At 37.1% G+C, this 19,742-nt stretch overlaps 1 protein-coding gene across 5 annotated transcripts in view; it reads right to left on the bottom strand.

Annotated features, from left to right (window-relative positions):
- stxbp5b (syntaxin binding protein 5b (tomosyn)) overlaps positions 1-18,903 on the bottom strand; it is a 46,697-nt gene extending 27,794 nt beyond the window's left edge. For 4 of the 5 annotated variants that reach the window (XM_081347465.1, XM_081347467.1, XM_081347466.1 and 1 more), the window contains exons 1-6: positions 18,354-18,903; positions 14,612-14,709; positions 2,357-2,438; positions 1,584-1,684; positions 224-358; positions 8-71 (exon numbers count right to left, since the gene is read on the bottom strand). In XM_081347465.1, coding sequence (XP_081203591.1) covers positions 8-71; positions 224-358; positions 1,584-1,684; positions 2,357-2,438; positions 14,612-14,709; positions 18,354-18,500 — 627 coding nt within the window. In that variant the 5' untranslated portion in view covers positions 18,501-18,903. The remainder of the gene's footprint in view (positions 1-7; positions 72-223; positions 359-1,583; positions 1,685-2,356; positions 2,439-14,611; positions 14,710-18,353) is intronic. The other variant, XM_081347469.1, reaches the window with a different exon arrangement.
- Between the last annotated feature and the right edge of the window lie 839 nt (positions 18,904-19,742).

The raw sequence follows: 19,742 nt of genomic DNA, 5'->3' as shown, positions 1-19,742 counted from the left end.
TTCATACTTTCCCTTCGTCCATGGGGTTATCGCTGATATGAACTACAGGTCCAGGGTGAGACTTTGAGGAACTGTTGAAGAGAGGAGACAATTTATGAGGAAAGTGCTTTGACAAATGGAAATGCTGGATGCAAAGATCATGTGTGTAAATATTTGAGCATAAGACATTTAATTAGAATCACTTGAGTTCATGGTGTCTATACATGGAGAGTCAGACCCTTACAGTTCAATGGCTTTGTTCCACATGATGACATAGCCTGAGAGGGTGAAGGACTCCACATTGACGATGTGAATGTTCCCTCTTTCCGTGCCCACGTAGAGCCATTTACTCTGAAATGGCAAATGGCAAAACGTGATCCTGCCAAAAGACAAAGAGAGAACTGACCTTAATCAAAGTGAAAGACTCACTGCGATTATCTCATACGATAGTGAACATTTGACTGATTTGTGTATCGTGACGAATTAAGGATGAAATGGCAATAACAGCAGAGTGAAATCTGGCAAAGTGAATGAGTCACGTTTGATAAATCAACTGGTATTACTGTGGACGACTGTGCATTACTGCCATTGTGAGTCTTGTGAATGGCACAGCAATCAAGTCTATACGCACTTGAGAACACTGTCCTGCCCTCTTGTCTCTGAACAAACATTCATTTCAACCCTTTATTCTGGGTTGGTCTGCTTATTAACAGTCAAATGGGCTCTTTGCCCAGGTAAAGGCCAACTTTTGCATTTTCTGAAGAAAACTATTGGTGGTGTTTGCCTATGCAAACCTTGCTGCCACAATGCTAGAGTATTTTAGGTGGTCACTGGGGTGTTGCTATGCAGCTGATAAGGTTTTTAAAGATAGCGTGTTTCTAGGATGTTTTGAATAAACCCTTAATCCCAAATACGAGCAATAGTAACAGTTAAGACAGCACGATTTGGAGAAAAAAAATCAAATTGCAACTTTTCTGGGGGAAAAAAAAATCCAAAAGCTTGTTTGTAGGACTGCTAATTTTGGTCAAAAATGTGTGATTATATATGAATAGGGCTACAAAATTATTATTATTTTATAAAAATATAAAAATTACTTAATATAAACAAAATAAGAAATACTACTTGTCATATTTTACTGTAAAAAAATAATAATTTAATAATAATAATATTTTACATTACAACTCTATAATATTTACAATAATAATATTTATGAGCGTCTTTATTTCTTCTTTTTTTAAACGTCAAACCATCAAGCATTTATTTTGATGGAAAACCGCAGCTTTTCTTTTCTTTTAAAGCTTTTTTTTTTAATGATAACATTAAGTGCTTCTCAATACAAGTTTGGGAAGATGACTGGCGTATGTTGCGTTCCCAAATGCACATTAAAGCGACCAAATGCAGAGCAGATGCACAGATGGAGTTTGTGAGGAACAGCATTTACTGTGAACCGAGCTGCTCTGAGACGCTGCAAACACCGCTGGGTAATGAACTGCTCACATGTAAAAGAACACGTTGCCACACTTCACTCTGAAACATGCAGCACATGTGTATATATATATATTTAATGTAGAGGTGCATGGTTTATTTGTATGCAGAATGCTTACCTCTCCCGATTAAATTTAAGAGAATGGAGAATGGCAGGAAGTTTTTGCCTCAGATTCCACAAATGAATACTGTCATCTGCCAAAGCACTAACCAGCGCCCCCTATGGACCAAAAACACACAAAAAAGAGAGCTCTAAATCTGCAAGTCACAACATATTGAACATGTTATTCATTTTAAATGACTAAATATTAAACCAAAAGCTACAGACAATGACAGGAAGAGGGATAAAACCAAGAGAGAAAGTAAAGGCCCATTCACACCAAGGACGATAACTATATAGATAACGATAAAGATGTAGTTCTTAAAATGGTTCTCCATATTAAAGAATAGCAGAGTTCAAACCACAACTATAACGATAACGATATAAGGAACAATATCATTGGGATCACTTTCAGAGCGATTTTTTTCCAGCTGTCGAACGATAAAACACTGACAGCCAATCAGAATCCACTCGGCTAGCAAACAGTGTAACAAAATTACCTCAGGTATCCAGCTCTAGTTTTGACAACATTGTATTGCTTCCTTTAAAGTTGTTTTTATTCCACTATTGACTTTGTCAGCTAAATTCACTGTTAGATTAGATCGATTACACTAGACTAGCTAGATTCACTGTTTAGATGCGCTCGAAACGTAGCATGCTGAGGACATCTGCTGGTAAAAGATGTGTAAATGCAACAAAAACTGCTCTAATCGTATTGAATATATAGTTATCGTGAGTTATCGGCCTTAAGACAGATGAAATGACCATACAGATGGACAGGGCAGAACTCACTTCATTGACAAGAAACTCCAGCTGAATGACAGCAGATCCGCTCTCATGCTGGCAGTAACACTCCACTCCTGCTCGGCCGAATCTGCGAATCTTAGTTAAGGTACATACACCACTGAACACCTCAGAGTACCTGTCAAATGTGCTAAATCCAGAATAGCATTATTGTATAAAATGCACTGCAAAATTAAAGGGATATTTCACTCAAACAGTAACATTGTCATCATTCACTCACCCTCATGTAATTCCAACAACAGCAGTATTTATTTTATTTTTTTGCTGTTGAGATGAGATTTTAGGCCGACTTCAATACGATGAAACTGGCTGGTGATTTTTCCCGCCAAGGGGAAAAATAAAAATCACCATAAAAGCAATCCATATGCTTTCAAGTCTTCATAAGTCATACAATGTCTTTGTGTGAAGAACAGGCTCAAAGTTATATTATTCTTACATGCGTTTACAGCAAACAGCACTGATTAATGCATGTCAAATTTGAGAGGGATATTCGAGAGCTACTTCTTGGAGCTTTGCAGTAAAAACCATCACTTTCATTTGAACAGAAAATAGCTCCAACTTTCTTACCATGATTCCCTTTTGTGTTTCAAAAAAGAAAGAAAATAATACAGAGTTGGACTATAATAGAGAGACTACATACTGTACTGTAGGACTATTTAAATGAACTGCAAAAAGTCACAGCACCTAAATATATGCATATACAATACATTTTAACATTAAAACCTTGCTGAGAAAATGTTTTCACGTCATGTTTCTTCTCAACTTACACACAGACAACACAAAAAACAATGCAAGTAAACCAAACAGGGTGCAGCACTAAAGGGAATCTGTGTTCGCAGAGGACGTCATATTACCGAGGGTCTTGTCCATTGACTTAACTAAAAGGATTATAGTAAGTCCCTAATCGGAGTCTTAAGTCTTGTCTGTGAATGCTGTTTCAGCCCTCTGGAGTACAGCACTCTAACTGCTCCCATAAACCCCTTCTCCAGCAGGACAACAGCGACAGTCTCCAGTCAAACAGTCATTCATATTCATCAGCACTGTGCTGCATTGCATGCTTTCTATGTGCATTTAGAAACAAATGCGAGTACTGTTTCATATCAGTTTGCAGATTCCAGGGCTTCACAATGGGTGAAGAAACTGTTGTGTTTTTGTGCGTTTACACCCACAAGAGCTCTTTATATTATCTGTTAGACTGTAATATCTTTTAAAAAATCCCAAATAACATCCATATATTTTAGAGCTTTAATTCAACGTCTGTATAATGCAAATTACAATAATGGCGAGTAAAAAGAGGCTCTCGCTATAGCAATAACCTCAGATTAGAAAGCTGCATATCTCCCGAATGAAAACACTGCAAAACAACATATGGACACTGTATGTTGCTACCTCAGGACATCTAACGCACTTCTAATGCCAGGGAAGGAATTCTAAAATAGTTGACACTATAAACAGGAAATGGGTTTCTCATCCGTATTGAATCAGCGGTTTCCTGCAGCAATGTACTAATTTCCTCTTGAGTAACTTGCTATTGTGAAAAAATATAAGACCTGAGAGCCCAACAAGCACACACTGCCAGCTAACACTATGTGAAGCTTTAGGGTGTCTGATATGTTAACTTTGAGCTGTACACTCACATACCTGTACGTCCTACCCCTTCCAGCTAACGTATCTCTGTTAAACGGATCAATTATGGTAAGCAACATTGGTAGGGCTGAGCTCAGGAAGAGAGCCATTACACTGAAGATAAACTCACCTTGCTGACACAACGGTTTGCGAACAAGACAGCACCAGAGATTACAAGAGAGCAATAAACTAAGAACAAGACAAAACTAATGCATGCTCTACGCATTTAGTCTTGTTAATATTTCACTGTAACATGGTCTCTTTATGAAATGCACTTGAGATTCACAGAGCAGAAACTTACAATTAAGCCCTATTGGGATAGTAATTGTTTCTCATGTGGATGTCTGTAAAAAATAAATTTGCATGGGACCTCAGTGAAAAACCCATGCATTCGGATGGCAATTTATTCACGGTGGAGGAGCTAGTTTTGTAATCCTATACGAACCCGGGAACACGCTGCTTACGTGGTCAGTCGCATTGTCCGCTGTTAAATAAAATATAATACGAATAAATTCATATTTTATTTAATAAAAGGAAAACAATGTCCTATTTATTATTTAATTATCTAAATCTCCTGTTTAAAAATAGAAAGCTAGACACGCTATATTTGAAATGGTTTTCTGTTTTGCATTAGGCCCATTTCAAAATAAGGGGATGTCATTTGAAAAATATGAAAATTAGCCAAATCAAGTTAATGCAGCTTCTTATTTACATGAGGTTATCATAAAGCTGCTTGGTTTACATTTTTAATGTATAATATTTTAAAAATCGTATTGCTGCCACAATAACAGTCCATTTCAAATGATTACGTGGCTTTTTTTCCTCTTTCTCCCTTTTTTGTTCTTGACAGCTCCACTCGCTGAGGTAGAGTGGTGATTAAATATTGTTCTTTTAAATACTTTCCAGCATTTCATACATATTTAAAATGCATGAAAATTACAGCGAAGCACAACAGTTATATTATGGTGCTCGGGAGTGGTCAAAAAGGATTTAAACAGTGAATTTTTACAATTAAAATTACCACACAACGTTGATGTTCATCAAAAAACAGTAGGTAATTCAGTCGGGGATGTTTACATGGTTGGTGGGAGAAAAACTGACATTCTGGATTCGGACAGCGATAAAATCACAGACTGGCCCCTGTAAATGTTGAAAATACCTCACATCCCCATGAGAAACAATTACCGCATGAATAGGGCTTTAGTCAGCCACTATTATATTGGTGTCAAATCCCTAACCTACAGTACCTTTTTTTTTTTTATAACCTTGTGTATTACAAATTCAGTGAGTAACAAGGCACCATTAAATCATAGTGGTGAGCTTTTTTAAGTCGATGGAGCCCTATGCAGCCCTATATTATAGAGAAAATATGAGAAATACATGATATATTATGGGTATGGACAATTTGTCAGGCCATTATGGTGCACCATATTTGTTATGACAGATAATCAATACTAATATAAATAGTATAGTATAGTATAGTATAGCACATATTATAAATCCAAAATTGGTTTAGTCTGTGGTATAGAAAAGAGATCACAACCTATAAAAATGACTTAATAATGCTAATTTGAAGTAAAACCGGAAGTAAAAATTATTCTAATGACAGAGGAACGTTCAGTGCTTTTCCTTACAGAAAAACCAACTGAATTTCGCATGTACAAAAACACAAGAGAAATACATACTTTGCACATAGTGAAATCCATGTGACCACATGTGAAACATGATGACGTTTGTCTACGACTCTACGTCATCATCACATGTGGAAAACATGGGAAATTCATGTGGTTTTTCTGCAAGTACCATAGAAAATGATTAGGCCTATAATGCTTTCAACGAAAAAAAAAAAAAAAACGGGAACATGACTAAATGAATTTCTAAAAATCATAAATTAAATTTTTGTTTTTGGGTAAATAAAAACTTGAATTTCAGTTTCTGTAAAAAAAAACAATTATAAACAAAAAAAGTGCATTGTAGCGTTTTGCTCTCTCTCACATCCCATGTCTTAATGCCCTGATGGGAAACCAAACAGGGATGTTTACACAGCAGGCTTGCTATACCATATTTGGCAAATGGACTGAATAAATAATGGAGGGCTGTTATAAATAAGTTGCAGTGGACCACTGACTCATTATTTATTCATAAGTGTAAGCATCAGGCCCTTGACCAGCCAGTTTCTCCTCAGCTTATGCTCTCTGTGACGCTGGACCAGAGCCCAGGGTCAGACTCAGTCAGTCGCTCTCCAAGTTCCATGGGAGCCGGAGACCAACCCAACAAACAGATCGCTGTTCGATTCTATTACTGAATATCTTGATCACCACAAAACCAACATGTGATGTTTTTTAAGTTCGGGAGGAGCACGTTCAAATGATCTACCCAATCAGCACGAAAGGAGGCCTATATATATTTAGCCTACTCATCTATGTTCCTCAAAAAAAAATTCTGCATCCCTCCACCACCCCGACTCCTCACTCTCAGCCGGTTCCCATCCTAGCCTTGGCTTAGAGCCTCGGACAGCACACCAAATACGCAAACTCTTTTACTCCATCTGATTATTTGTATGTGTGAACACGTGAAATAACACTGTCAGAAGAGACATGGAAGCCACAGAAGTCAAGATAAATGCAACGATACATAAATTATATATATATGAAGAAGAGAGATAGAGAGATTTTCAAGCAGCAGACACTAATGTCATCATTGTTAATGCATATTACTGAGAAAACAAAATGTACTAGTAAACAAAAATATTTTTCTCAACTGAAATTAAAATGTATGCAAAACTAAACTGCAGTTACAATGTGCAAACAAAAACTGAGCAAAATGATTAATTAAATAAATTAATGTTGAATTTAAATTCAACTATAAATATACATTTAACATTATGTGGGGAAAAGCTAACTGACTGGTTGTGTGAAATGTCAGTCAAACGGCCCCTTTCTATCGAAGAGGGCAGTCCTTGACCAGAAAACACAATAGGCTGGATTGTGAGCCTAACCTAAAACAGACCATCCACTAAACACAGGCTTGAGATAAATGCTGGAAAAGATAATTATGTGTGCAAATGTCAGGACCAGGATTCACTCAAACAAACATTCCAGCTGGGTTCGAGACTAGGGACACTTTACAATGAGTAAACACAAAAATCGCTGTCTGTAGTGCAGAACTTTGCTGATCTATGGTGTTTCATCTGTATAAAACAGCCTAAGACACAAAGCTGGTGCTCTTCTGTACACATTCTTTAACTTTTCCATTGCTTTTCATTTGTTTTCATGACAATTTCTCGAAGTAATTAATACAATTTAACTTCATTGTAAAAGCATCTATGCTGATTTAACTCAAAATAATCTAAGGCAGTACAATAACATTCACCCTGACAATGATCAGCAGACTTCTTTCTTTCTTTGGATTTTGGGGTGAAATATGACCTGGATGAGTTCTTGACAGGTTTCATGAGATTCACCCCAAAATCCTTCTGATTAATGTTCAATATTTGCATGTCTTGCAACATGGTTTAAGTGCTATAATGTACAAGCGAACAGAGCTCTGTAACGTTTAGGAAATCAAAAGTTGTAGGCTACTTTCTAAAGCGTCAAATTGCCGACCACAATGGATGACTCACTTCAAACAACAGGGGCTTCCGCTGAGAGCAAACAGCCGTGCAATCTGATAAGGGTGCTGTCATTCTATATGCCCTAATAATACAGGCCCAAGTGCAAAAGATTACAATGCAGCTGAAGCAGACAAACTTGTCAACGGTCCCTGCAACCGCTGACATTTGTTTCTGCAAACTGAACAGTGCCAACAAGGCAGTAACCAGGCTCTGAAAAGAGAGAACAAGGAGGAGAAGAGCAAAACAGAGAGGAGATATGAATGATGATGAGATAACGGAGAAGGTGACTAGTCAGAGAACTGTCCACACACATGTAGGTTTTGCACAGCACAAGGTTGTACATCTATAATAAAAAAAACTGTCATCAGAGCATAATTAAAATTCTGTCTCTCTAGCCAAGTACGCTTGAGCAGTTCATTAAAGGAGACTTAAATATATTTAATGAAAAACACAATCTATTAACTAGAAAACGAAAGTAAGTTCATCAAGACTAACTTTGATTGTTGGTTTAAAAAGTCTTGCCTGAAAGCTACATTTACGAGATTATATACGCCTCAGAGTGCAAAGACGCTGAGGTTGTTTTTCTAAATTTTTCCCAGTGGTTGCTAGGGTGTTGCTAAGTAGGTGTTAAGGTGTTCTTGTTGCTAAGGTGTTGATAGGCAGTTGCTAATATTATAGACAGAGACAGATAGATAATGGCATTTTTAGGTGGCTGTTAATATGCTCTGAATGGTTGCTAGGACACTGCTAGATGGATTTTAAAAATATTAATATCTAATATCCTCCAATCTACAGAAGAATCTTGCATCCTTCTCCAACATGCTTCTGAAAACAGATATACACATAGCACACTAATGACAAGCTCTTTGCGCAATGAAAAGAAGAAAAAAACTAAAATTATAGAGCTATTTGACTCCACGGCTTGCACTCTGCCTCCCTGTCCAAGCCGAACTCGAGCCATTAGTAGGTTTCAGAGTGATAAAGTAGAGATAGGATCTGTCCAAACAAGATTAAGAACAGTAATCAAACAGGCCCTGGGTGCCTTAAACAAACTGGAGGAGTCTCAAATGGCCGTTATTTAAAGCACTTGGAGTTGGATGCTGCCAACAGCAGCCTACAAGAAGAGCAGAGAGGAGAGGGTCATAGATCACAGGGCAATCAACACTGAAACAGCGCTGATGATACTAAAAATAGCACTAATCAATTCAATTTATACAGCGCTGAAGCCTAATAAAAAATTCTTCGAGCATGAATTGTAAGGCGTCGTTGGCTGTGTAAATAAGCATGTAGAGAGCTGAAGATGATATCGGTTTTCAGCACACAGTGCTTGGGTGGCACTTCCTCATTCAGATTCTTAACGTTTCTTAAAGACCCACTGTGGTGAAAATCAAGTTTTTAATGTTGTTTATGTATGTGGTGTTTTTAATATGAAAAACCATGTGCAAATTCATAAGTCAACAACATTGCTGAGTAATTTCTCTTTAAAACTGCAGTGAACCAAAGAGGGTTGTCAGACAGCAAAGTGACAACAAATTTCTAAGATATTCTTCTAGATGGCTCAGGAGTACCAACCTTTTGGATGTAATGTCAGACAGCAAAGTGACAACAAATTTCTAAGATATTCTTCTAGATGGCTCAGGAGTACCAACCTTTTGGATGTAATTTTTTAACCACCAGGTAAAAACATAATAGTCAAGAGTACGACCATCACGTTACCCGACCGATAAGAGCTGCTATTTCTGTTGCATATGAAAAATATTAAACGGCAATAAAAACGAAAGTGGAACAAATCCGTAGTTCTCGTTTGAGCTGCACAGCGAGGACCGTTTATCAGCTCACAGTGGCAGCAATGTTACAGTGCAGCGCCAGCTCAGAACAGGTGTACTCATGTGATCATGATCACGCGACACCGTTACTACACAGACAGCAATGGGAGATCCACTGAGAAAAATCGTTTGAATTAGGATTAGGATTAATAAATTGCTGCAAGATCTAGTGAGAAGCATTCAAATTCAGCTCAGAATTCTGTTATAAATCATAGATATCAGATCAAACAGAGCTGACATGGAAACCAGGAGAATCATTGTGCCATGAACGAACAAGTTATAGAAGGCTTTTCCGTCCACAAATCACTAACACTCACCATGGATTTAATGTAGTAACACAAACTGTAACCATGGTATTGTGGCAGAAATAGTCACATGTTTTTAGATTATTAATTTCAGGGTTCATGCAAACTTTTGAATGTGATTTTGTGCTTCACACTTTTTCCAGCACTTCAAAGCTCAAAATATTATCCAATTTAAATAATTGTTTTATTGTGATGACCAAAAAAAATTATTACTACATTTTTCCCTATAAAAATGTGGGTTTTACATGTTACTGGGATAATAAAAGTTAATTTTATCTGCATCTCAACTCAAGCTCAGAGCTTTACTGTCAAACGTGCATTTTCAAGAAATAAACGTAATTTTATTAGTTACTGCCCTTATTAATGCGAAAACAATAGTAATTTTATAATTAATTTACCTTTATGATTAAAAATCCCCCCATCCCCCAGCACTACCAGATCAGGTGCTGGTGCCACCATCTGTAGAACTTAGTGGCCCCGGTGCTACTGCTCTCAACTGTTAGTCTGGAGCCCTGGAACAACCAGATTGATGGAACCTGCTAAGTTTTCCTGTACCGATCTTGGTAGGAGGTTCTGTGAAATTCTGTGAAATAGACTTAATTATGTTAAACAGAGCAGAGATTACTACATTCTTGTTTGGAGATGAAAGCATTACCAAACAAATAATACTGACTAAACGGACATAAGTATTGGATGTTTACCTCCTGCACACATTTGTAAAGATTCCTTTTCACAAGAAGTCACCTGATTTGAGATATCATTTATGTCTGCAGCACAAACATGCAGAATAAGTTACACATCAAAGTTTAATATTACATTATATTGAATATCTAAGTATGGACTATAACATTTGGCCTTACAAACACTTATACTTATAACCCACAGCAGCAGAGACAAACCATTCATACACTAATTCTACATTCATCAACTTATTACAAAATTCATCATCATGAACAAATTTTGCAGCACAATCTATACTAAATTATATAGTTCACTTAAAATAAAAAACAGAACTAGTATATCAAATGTACTCTTTAGGTCCCATGAGGAATGTTCTGGCTTCGTAATCTAGTCACAAGCTTTTTAACCCTATGACAGAATCACCTGACTTGTTGAAGTCATTACACATCAACTGACTTGTTGAAGTCCTTACACATTATGCAGTAAGCCTACACATCTTTAGTGAGACGGTTGCAAAATAAGAAAAGTTGAAAGAAATTTGCATTCTAAAGCAAAAGATGGCAACTTCCTCATTTGGTAAACCACAGTGGTTTGCGGTGTTTCTAAGGAGAGGTTCCTTCAAATGTGATGCTTGAATCAGACTTTTTGCACAAATCTTTTTGTGTCTTAAACACAGAAGATTCTGATTTCATTATGGTCTAAACAAGTATCATAAAGAACAAATATACGTTAAACTGAAAAGCTTACTAAACCACTGCATGTTTAAGACACACTAAACTAAAAAAGTCTGTGTTTCAGCATGCACAAAACCTCATCAGATCACAGAGCATAATCAGAACAAAAAGCATTCAACAAGAATCAATTTGTGAATTATTCATGCATAAAACCTCAAAAACATTTGCTCCTTAGCACTGCACTTTAAACACTACCAAGCAAAGGCGAGACTGCATATTAAAGAGCGCTTCACTGTTTTTATGCTGCCAAACATCTTAAACAAACTGCTAGTTCTTATTAAAAAAACTCCAGCATGTCTTGCAAGGCTTCTGAACACACGGATTGAGACACAAGGGACCAATCATGTAAAATTAGATATTTACTGTTAGTAAACACCTTATTGAGTTTGTGTCTGCTGAGATGTGGCAGTGTTCCCCAATGCTGGGGGCAATGAGGCAAATCGATACATCTGTCTTTTGATAAATAGCCCAATCGACTGAATGACAGTAAGCCCATCACCTCTTGCTGCACATTAACACATCCAGGCAACAACTGAGCATGAGGACTGAGCCAATCAACTCCACTATACAAGACAGAAAAAACTGACTTGGAGGGTGGCTAGTGACTTTCCACAAGGACAAAATGCCATTGATACAGTGCAATCCACTGCACACTGTTTACAATACCAGTGCACTCCTACTCTCAAAGTTAAAATCTGACAACACCAAGTCTGGCCTTGCAACCATGCAACCTTAGTAGGGATGGGCGGTATAACTTGCATTATATAGAGCTTATGCACCACAGAAACAAGCACGCATTCATCTTTACAATTTTGTGTTTGAATTTAGCTCTGTATATTTCATCACTGTTGAAGAGTATTTAAGCTGGTGAAGTGGATTTACTTATAGTAGAGTTAACGAAAGTTATCACAACGAGCATTATAATGTTTGAAGCAGAGGTCATAACAAACGCCAGTAGACTGGTGTGTTCACACTTGTAGTTCATTTTCTTGTTTGTTTTTTTTGGTCTGGAACAAAAAGGAAATAATACATTTAGGGCCCTATCTTACACCCGGCGCAATGCAGCGGCAAGCGCAATCCAAGTGTTTTTTGCTAGTTTCAGCCCGACGCAGTTATCATTTTCACGTCCTGTGCCACATTGTTTAAATAGCAAATGCATTTGCGCCAATTTGTGCGCCCATGGGTGTTCTGGTGACTGGTCTGAAAACGAGGTGTGTTCAGGCGCATTGTTGGCGCGTTGCTATTTTGAGGCAACAGAAATAGACTGAGCCATTGATCAACTGAAACCGACTGTTAGTAATGTGCGCCTACAGACGGGTCCACAACGTGCGTACATTCTTCTTATTAAACACACAGGGACGCACAGCAGCACACAAACATGCCAAATATTAAAATTAAAAGGATTACAAAGATTATTACTGTGTATATAAAGATATGGTGGAATCCGGCTTGTCCCGTAGATGGTCTGCTTGCGCGCTTTAACCTCGCGCATGAGCAGATCAGTTTCCTCTCTGGAGACGGCTTCGGTCTTTCCACTATCAAATTCCGCCATGTAAATAGCGAATCTGCCATGGCGAGAGCGCAACTGGCTTTTAAAGGGAATGGGAGTTTATAATATAAATTATTTTAAACCAGTTGAGTGAAGATCTAAATGATGCGAGTACAGTATCAGTTATTGTTTTTATAATACAACTGTTAAAATTTATTTTATTAATATATGCATGCAGATATTGTTCTGCGTCAAAGACACAGATGCCAAAGTTAAATACAAAATAACATACAATGAAAGAGACGTAATTGTTGCAAACATTGGGCTGTCAATTAATAAACACTTGTTCACATAAAATGTATGTCTTTTTTAAAACCATAACAAAAGCCATGAGTAGTCGAGTAACTCGGGTATTGTTTTGACAAGTCTCCAACTAGAAAAGGAAATCAGTCATGCAACCCTAATATATGTCACGTTAATGGTGTATTTCACAAAATAGATGATGACATGAAATACATTTGGAAAGTAGACATGCTATTCTCGAGAACTAGGCTATTTTAAATGTTTCTTTTTATTATTATTATTATTATAGTGCATTCAGTTTTAATGACTACATATTAAAGGACAACCTCAAGAAACGTTTAAATGTATCACACTGCAGACGATTTAAAAATAAAGGAAGGTAAAGGGAAGGTCAAAAAATTATGTGACCAGTTACTGAACATAAGATGCACACTAAAATAGCTATTAACCCACGAGAGTCGTGCAGAATCTTAAGAAGCAAACAGATTTCTACTATTGCACCACCCAGCTGTACTTTATAGCCATGTTTCGTTTGACAGAAATGTGTATATCTGATTCTGAACATGAAAACACTTGGCTGAGTGTGTGTGTCTCTAACAGACGTGCCCAGCAGGACTGGCAATGTTTCCAGCACGTGCGAGGTGGCATTCTGGCAGCACCAATGATGAGACGAGCTCTGCAACATATGGCAACAGAGCTGCTCATGCCACAGTGGATATCATTAATGAGTGCAGCTTCTCTTGGGATAAAGACCCTGCTTCTAGGAGATGTGCCTCTGAAATGAGGCTGCTCAAATACATGACTCTGAGAAACTGGCTTCTTTGATTTTTACCGCCTGGAATCAACTGAACTTCTCACTGATGACTGAGCATAATAAGCACAACTTTTAAAATGCTCAATGTTTATTTTGATTTTTAGTCAAGCAATGGAGGTACTCTAGATATGCACAGGCCAATGTATTTCTAAGAATGTCGCCATTGGCCAATAACTCCGCCTACTTGTCTGAATAATAAAGTGTGAACATTTAAAAACGTACTAACAGCACTGAGAATAAATGTATTTTTAATTAAAACAAAATACTGCTGTTTATATTATAAAAGCAATGAGTCACGTGGTTTATACCACAAGGGTGTTTTACCAAAATAAAACATCAATAAACATTGCCTTAATGTCATATTTATATCAGCCACCCTGCCTTCTAGATATTGGCATCAACATCGGTCACTGAGTAACACACATCAGTCAATCAATAATACTAGGCATGTTGATTTCTAGGCATGTTTTGATCATGTTCAAGCTAATTCCCACAGGCTTGGGTGTCTTTCCTTTAGTTTTCCTTTAGTTCCGTTGAGCCAGTAGCTCCTATGATGGTTCTCTAGGGTAAATATTCATATCTCCTGGGTGAACAGCAAGGCTCTAAGAAGCTTATTTGCCAAAGGATGTTGTAACTTGTATTTTGCAACTTATGTAATCAAATGTTGGAAGTTAGGAATAAAGGAGCCGCACATGCCGCAAAATTACTATGTGCAACAATACTTCCAACACAAGGGTGGGAGGACTGCCTTTGTTTAGATATACACAAACAACGCATCCACATTTGACACTTTTTTCTTCTTCTAAGTGAGTTAGCCTAGCTATGTTGCCAGCTCTTCATAAAAAAGGATACAGTCTTAGGGCTCCACTCTGTGTGCCAATAGCCAGAATTTTCTGTACAGGGTCAAAAGCCATGGAGGAGGGTTGATAGGGAAAGCCATGTCGCAGTGTCTGTGAAGCAGAACATGATTTGCATTAAACTACAAACATGACAATGGAGTTCTTAAAGGAATAGTTCACACATAAAATGAAAGTTCACAAAATTCACATTTTGATTCTAAACCTGTGTTGACCACGTCTATCAAGTGCCCTATATTCTAAGTCTTTAGAAGCAACTTTGATGAGAAACTGACAGAAATTTAAGTTGTTATTTGCTGATAACCTTCCCTGTGACCAAACACAATGCACCAATGCAAAGATGTGGATTGGATAATAAAATTTAAAGCTAATTTTTAGAAAATAACCTATAATCCAATCTGTCCCTCATACAGCCTCAGAAGACTAGAATATGAAGCACTTTTACACATACTTTTTTAGAGCTTGACATGTTATTATATGTAAAAGATCTGCGTAAAGATAGGCTATACAAAAATTCTCCATTTCTGTTCCATTGGAAATACTATACATCAGGGAACGGCAACTGGCGGCCCGCGGGCCAAAACTGGCCCGTCAGCAATATTTTCTGGCCCGCCGGATTATTTTGGCAGTCCTAAATGCTGTACAAAACTCTTCCACTACTTGAGAAAAGCCGTAGTCGCGCGGCGATTTCACCGCCGCATACTGTGTGAAACGCCCATAGGGAATCATGCGGCGCGGGATTACATTTTAAAGTATAACTGTGCGTTCACAACGGACGTGAATAGCGCGTCAAATTCGCGCCTGCCGCGTCTAGTTATACGCTTGACCACTTTGTGTCCATTCGCGCGTCAAAAGACGGTAGCGGTCAGAACTCTGGTGTACTTTGGACGGAGCGTGCGGTCTGACTGACAATAGCCAACTCCCGAGTCCCGACATCTTTTGACAGCGTATCCGCACTTAATTCTGACCGCCTGTACACCTATCTCTGAGGAGCTGTTTGGTACTGAAACCATTGTCAGTCAACAACATTCTTTTTTTGCAAGGATGTTTGAAATAGTTCGACAGAAAATAGCCTACTTCATTTCGTCAGTAGGGCAATATGATTTTCGTTTATGTTGCTTAGAAACTTGAGTGATAGGCTTTGTCCTATTTAATTCATGTTATTTATATTTCATATTTTTTTTCTGTGACATTTTTTTTCTCTGCTGACAGTACAATGTTAAAATAGCCTAATATTTATACTGACACGAACACAATTTTTGTATAGCATTTATAATTATTATAGGCTACTCCAATCTCCTTCTTTCCATTAGAGACATTTGAATGTGAGATTATGGAAACGAGATCTAAATTTTGTGGACCCGTCAGGTCGGGAAATAAAGCGGGTGAACACCGAGTGTATTTTAAGCGGTTGCTGAATAGAACCTTGTGGGAGCGGGACGAAAAAAAACAGTCCCACGCAGACCTCCTTAAACCTTAGGTGTGTATGTGTGTGTCCCCGAATAAATAATAATAATAAAAAAGGAATAAAGTTCAAAAGTCGGACTGTACGGAATGAGGCATGATTGCTATTCACACCTTTATTAAAATGGCTGTAATATGTTACCACAATAGTAGCCTACTTGATCTGTTTAAAATGGTTTCCTTGATATATGCATAAGGTGTTAAATTAAAACTTAAAAATCAAAATTTAAATTTGTCTAATCCAGTAATTCATTTTTTCTATTTTTGATCTGAGCACAATCAGAAAATCAGAAAACCCGTCCTTATTTTTTTTTTTTTCATTTCAGTTTAGGAAATAAATAATGGAAAAACAAGTCGTTTTTCATCTTTTTATTTTTGGTTTTAATTTGAAAAAAAAAAAAAAAACGATTGAATGAATGATCCACGGACGGTGACGGACCCATCATATTCCGCAATTATAGGCCTATATAAGAGTATTTAATTTGTATCCATAGGCCTACTCTATGTAGCTGGCCCGCCATCTACTGGCTAAAAAAAATATTGGCCCGCGGCCAAAGTTACTTGCCGACCCCTGCTATACATGAAGGTCAGTAAATAACAATTATTTTAATTTTTTAGGCAAACTTAACCTTTCCTTTGGAAAATAGTATGCCTGCCTGACAGAAACATCATTCCATGTCAATAATTCAAAAGAATCTCTAAAAGACTTGAGCAAAGAAAACACAATGTTAGTTAAACATTGCATATGCGGAAACATCCTTAGGTCAGTGCATAATGATCATGATACTTTGAGTATGTCAATATACATTAGGTAAACACAGACAAAATAACAAGGAACATTATATCAATAAGCCATGTGGAGGATACAAACAAGGAATAACAATTCAGAAAACACAAATCATTAAAAGTCAGCAATGCCCTTCTTTTTTATCAGTGATAAGAACTTCAAAGTAGTCAAATGCTTACTAAAGTTAAAGTAATACTGTGTGTATGTAAATAATAACAGGGTCTGAACAGGGTGCGGGATTGTTTTGAATACAATTTTAAATGTTCCTGAAAGTTCTGCCGCCACAACGCATAATTCTTAAAAGCCTCAAAATGACAATTTTCAACTGAGATTTGGAACAGGGTCGTAAAAATGACTTTAGAGAAAGATGGCAGCATTGTTATTCTTTTACACAGAGATTGGTTGGTCTATTAGTAAAATCTGTTGAATTTAACCGAAGTTTGCATGCCTGTAACTCTCTTAATATCCTTTTAGATTCTAAATCTCAACAAACTTTTCTTTTAGTATTTTTGTACTTTTAGGTCATTTTGACCCCTCTATACAAAATAGCCTAGTGGATTACTCTCTAAATATACATCCATGACATTTTATATTTAGGCTTTTTTCTTAATTTATGTATGTCTTTACTTTCAACAGAAAAAAAGATAAGTATTTCCTGACAGACATGTTTGACATAAATTAGTCTGTCATTCTACCTCATACTAACTTAAATCAGTTTCCCTCCTTCCATAATAACCTTCAGGAAAGCAACATTAGATGATGACTATGATAAAGATCCACCATACAGTGACACTCAATAATATTACAATTACATTGAATCAATATAAATAACTAAATGGCAATCAAATAATAGTATTTATTATTTAAAATTAGTATTTTATTAATTATTATCATTATTAACATCAATATGTAATCTTTTTTAATAATTTAAAATATTAAAAAATATATTCAATAATCATTAGTTTGTCTCCTATGATTTTCAACAGCCAGCGAATTAGAACATAAACCATGTATTCACACTGTTCTGTTCTAAAATCCGAATTAAACTGCTAGACAAGACATTAAGCACAGGTATTTCTTGACAGACGAGACTGACACGCCTTTCGGCATGACATAAATTAGTCTGTCATTTAAAATGACTCATACTAACTTGAATCAGTACCTCTCGTTGAAAAAGTAATTATAGAGTAAAATGAATTCGTCTTAAACACCGAACACCGATTAGTCAACAGTCAACTCGGACGTCACACGAGTCATTTATCTCGATGGACCGACCTCTGGGTGATTATTCCAGTCGATGACGGTTAAAAAAGACGAGTGTGTGTGATTTAACCGACTGTGATGCGAGTTGCTTTTAAATGCATTAGAATATCATTAAAATATTGAGGCGAGTTGGCGCCACTCATCTACACACAACACACACACACACACACACACACACACACACACTCATCCCCCTGTATGAGATCACAGTAACTAATCCCACCTTGCAGAGCTGGAAATGCTCTGACTGCAGGGTCTCCTGAATCAAGTCATTCTCCCTGCTTCCCGATGGAGGGGACGCGGCAGCGGAGGAGGAAGAGGAGGACGCAGTCAAGCCGTCCAACACCTTCCTGATATTAAACTTCTTCATATTACCTCCAGCAAATGCAAAACGAAGGCAGAATGTGCATGAACAGAGCGAGCATAAACCGAAGGTGGCGGAGACAGCCACACAAGCGCACTGTTGTTGATGTCTCACATGTCAGGCAGTGTTGTCATCCCGTCTCGTGCCCGAGTGAATGTCATAATCCCACGCTCATTTCCTAAACAAGGCCGCCGGGTCGAAATGTCACTTCTTTTTCATTTTAATCGCGACGCAGACAGCGTAATCCAGTTAGATTTGGTCAATCTCGCTGTATTCCGTTCCCTCCCCTCGGCTGGTTCCCCCCACTGCTAACGCGGAAACGCAGAGCGCTGCAATCCCCGCGACGAGTCTGCGCTGTCGACGCGACACCCGGATGTGTAGGAGACGCGCCGCTGCGGCGCACTGACTCAGGATCAGTGCGATTGGTCTATGACAGTTATCTAAAATAACCTTCAGCAAAGTCAACAGTACGAACATTAGAGGAGGATTATGATGAAGATGAGAGCAATCACCCACCGTGGTGATGATGGCTTTCCTCGGTTTTATTTTTGTACACTCAATAATAGCCTAATACAATTGTATTGAATTACTATGAATGGTAATGAAATAATAATGAAACAATTAGATTTATTTTAAACATTTAGTTATTATTATTAAACAATATTAATAAACAAATACTATATTAATTGGTATTATTATTATTATATTTAACAATATTTAATAAAAATAATACTTTTTGCTGCTCAAAAAACATTTATTATCAGTTGTGCTGCTTAATAATTGTGCATAAACTGATCATTCTTTTTAGGATTCTTTTAAAAAATATATATTTATAACAGTTTTTACAAACATAAAACAGATTAAAGTCTCACAAAAAGGTATATAAAAAGTATGCTATACATAAAATAAACAAACAAAGGAAAAATAATATATATACTTTTTAATTGTATATTTAAATTGAAGTAGCTGTCGCAATGAGAATCTGCCATCCTATAGTATATAGCCTATTGTACTATAATAAAATGAACAAAATAAACAAAGAACAAGTCATGAAACAGCAACATATAGAAATATCCATTCATATCCAAATATCCATGTAACAATGTTTGTGGGACGGAAGGAAGAAGACTGAGGATCATGGGGTTTTATTATTTCTCTCTGATCAAAATCAACATTAAAGTGTGCACACACTGCGCTGCAGGTAAACTCTTCTTAATTAACACAATAGAATATTCTTTCCAGCTTTCC

This window comes from Scardinius erythrophthalmus, assembly GCF_964197995.2.
Source record: "Scardinius erythrophthalmus genome assembly, chromosome: 19".
Taxonomy (NCBI): Eukaryota; Metazoa; Chordata; class Actinopteri; order Cypriniformes; family Leuciscidae; genus Scardinius; species Scardinius erythrophthalmus.
Note: the sequence above shows the minus strand (reverse complement) of the source record. Positions and strands in the feature narration are given on the sequence as shown.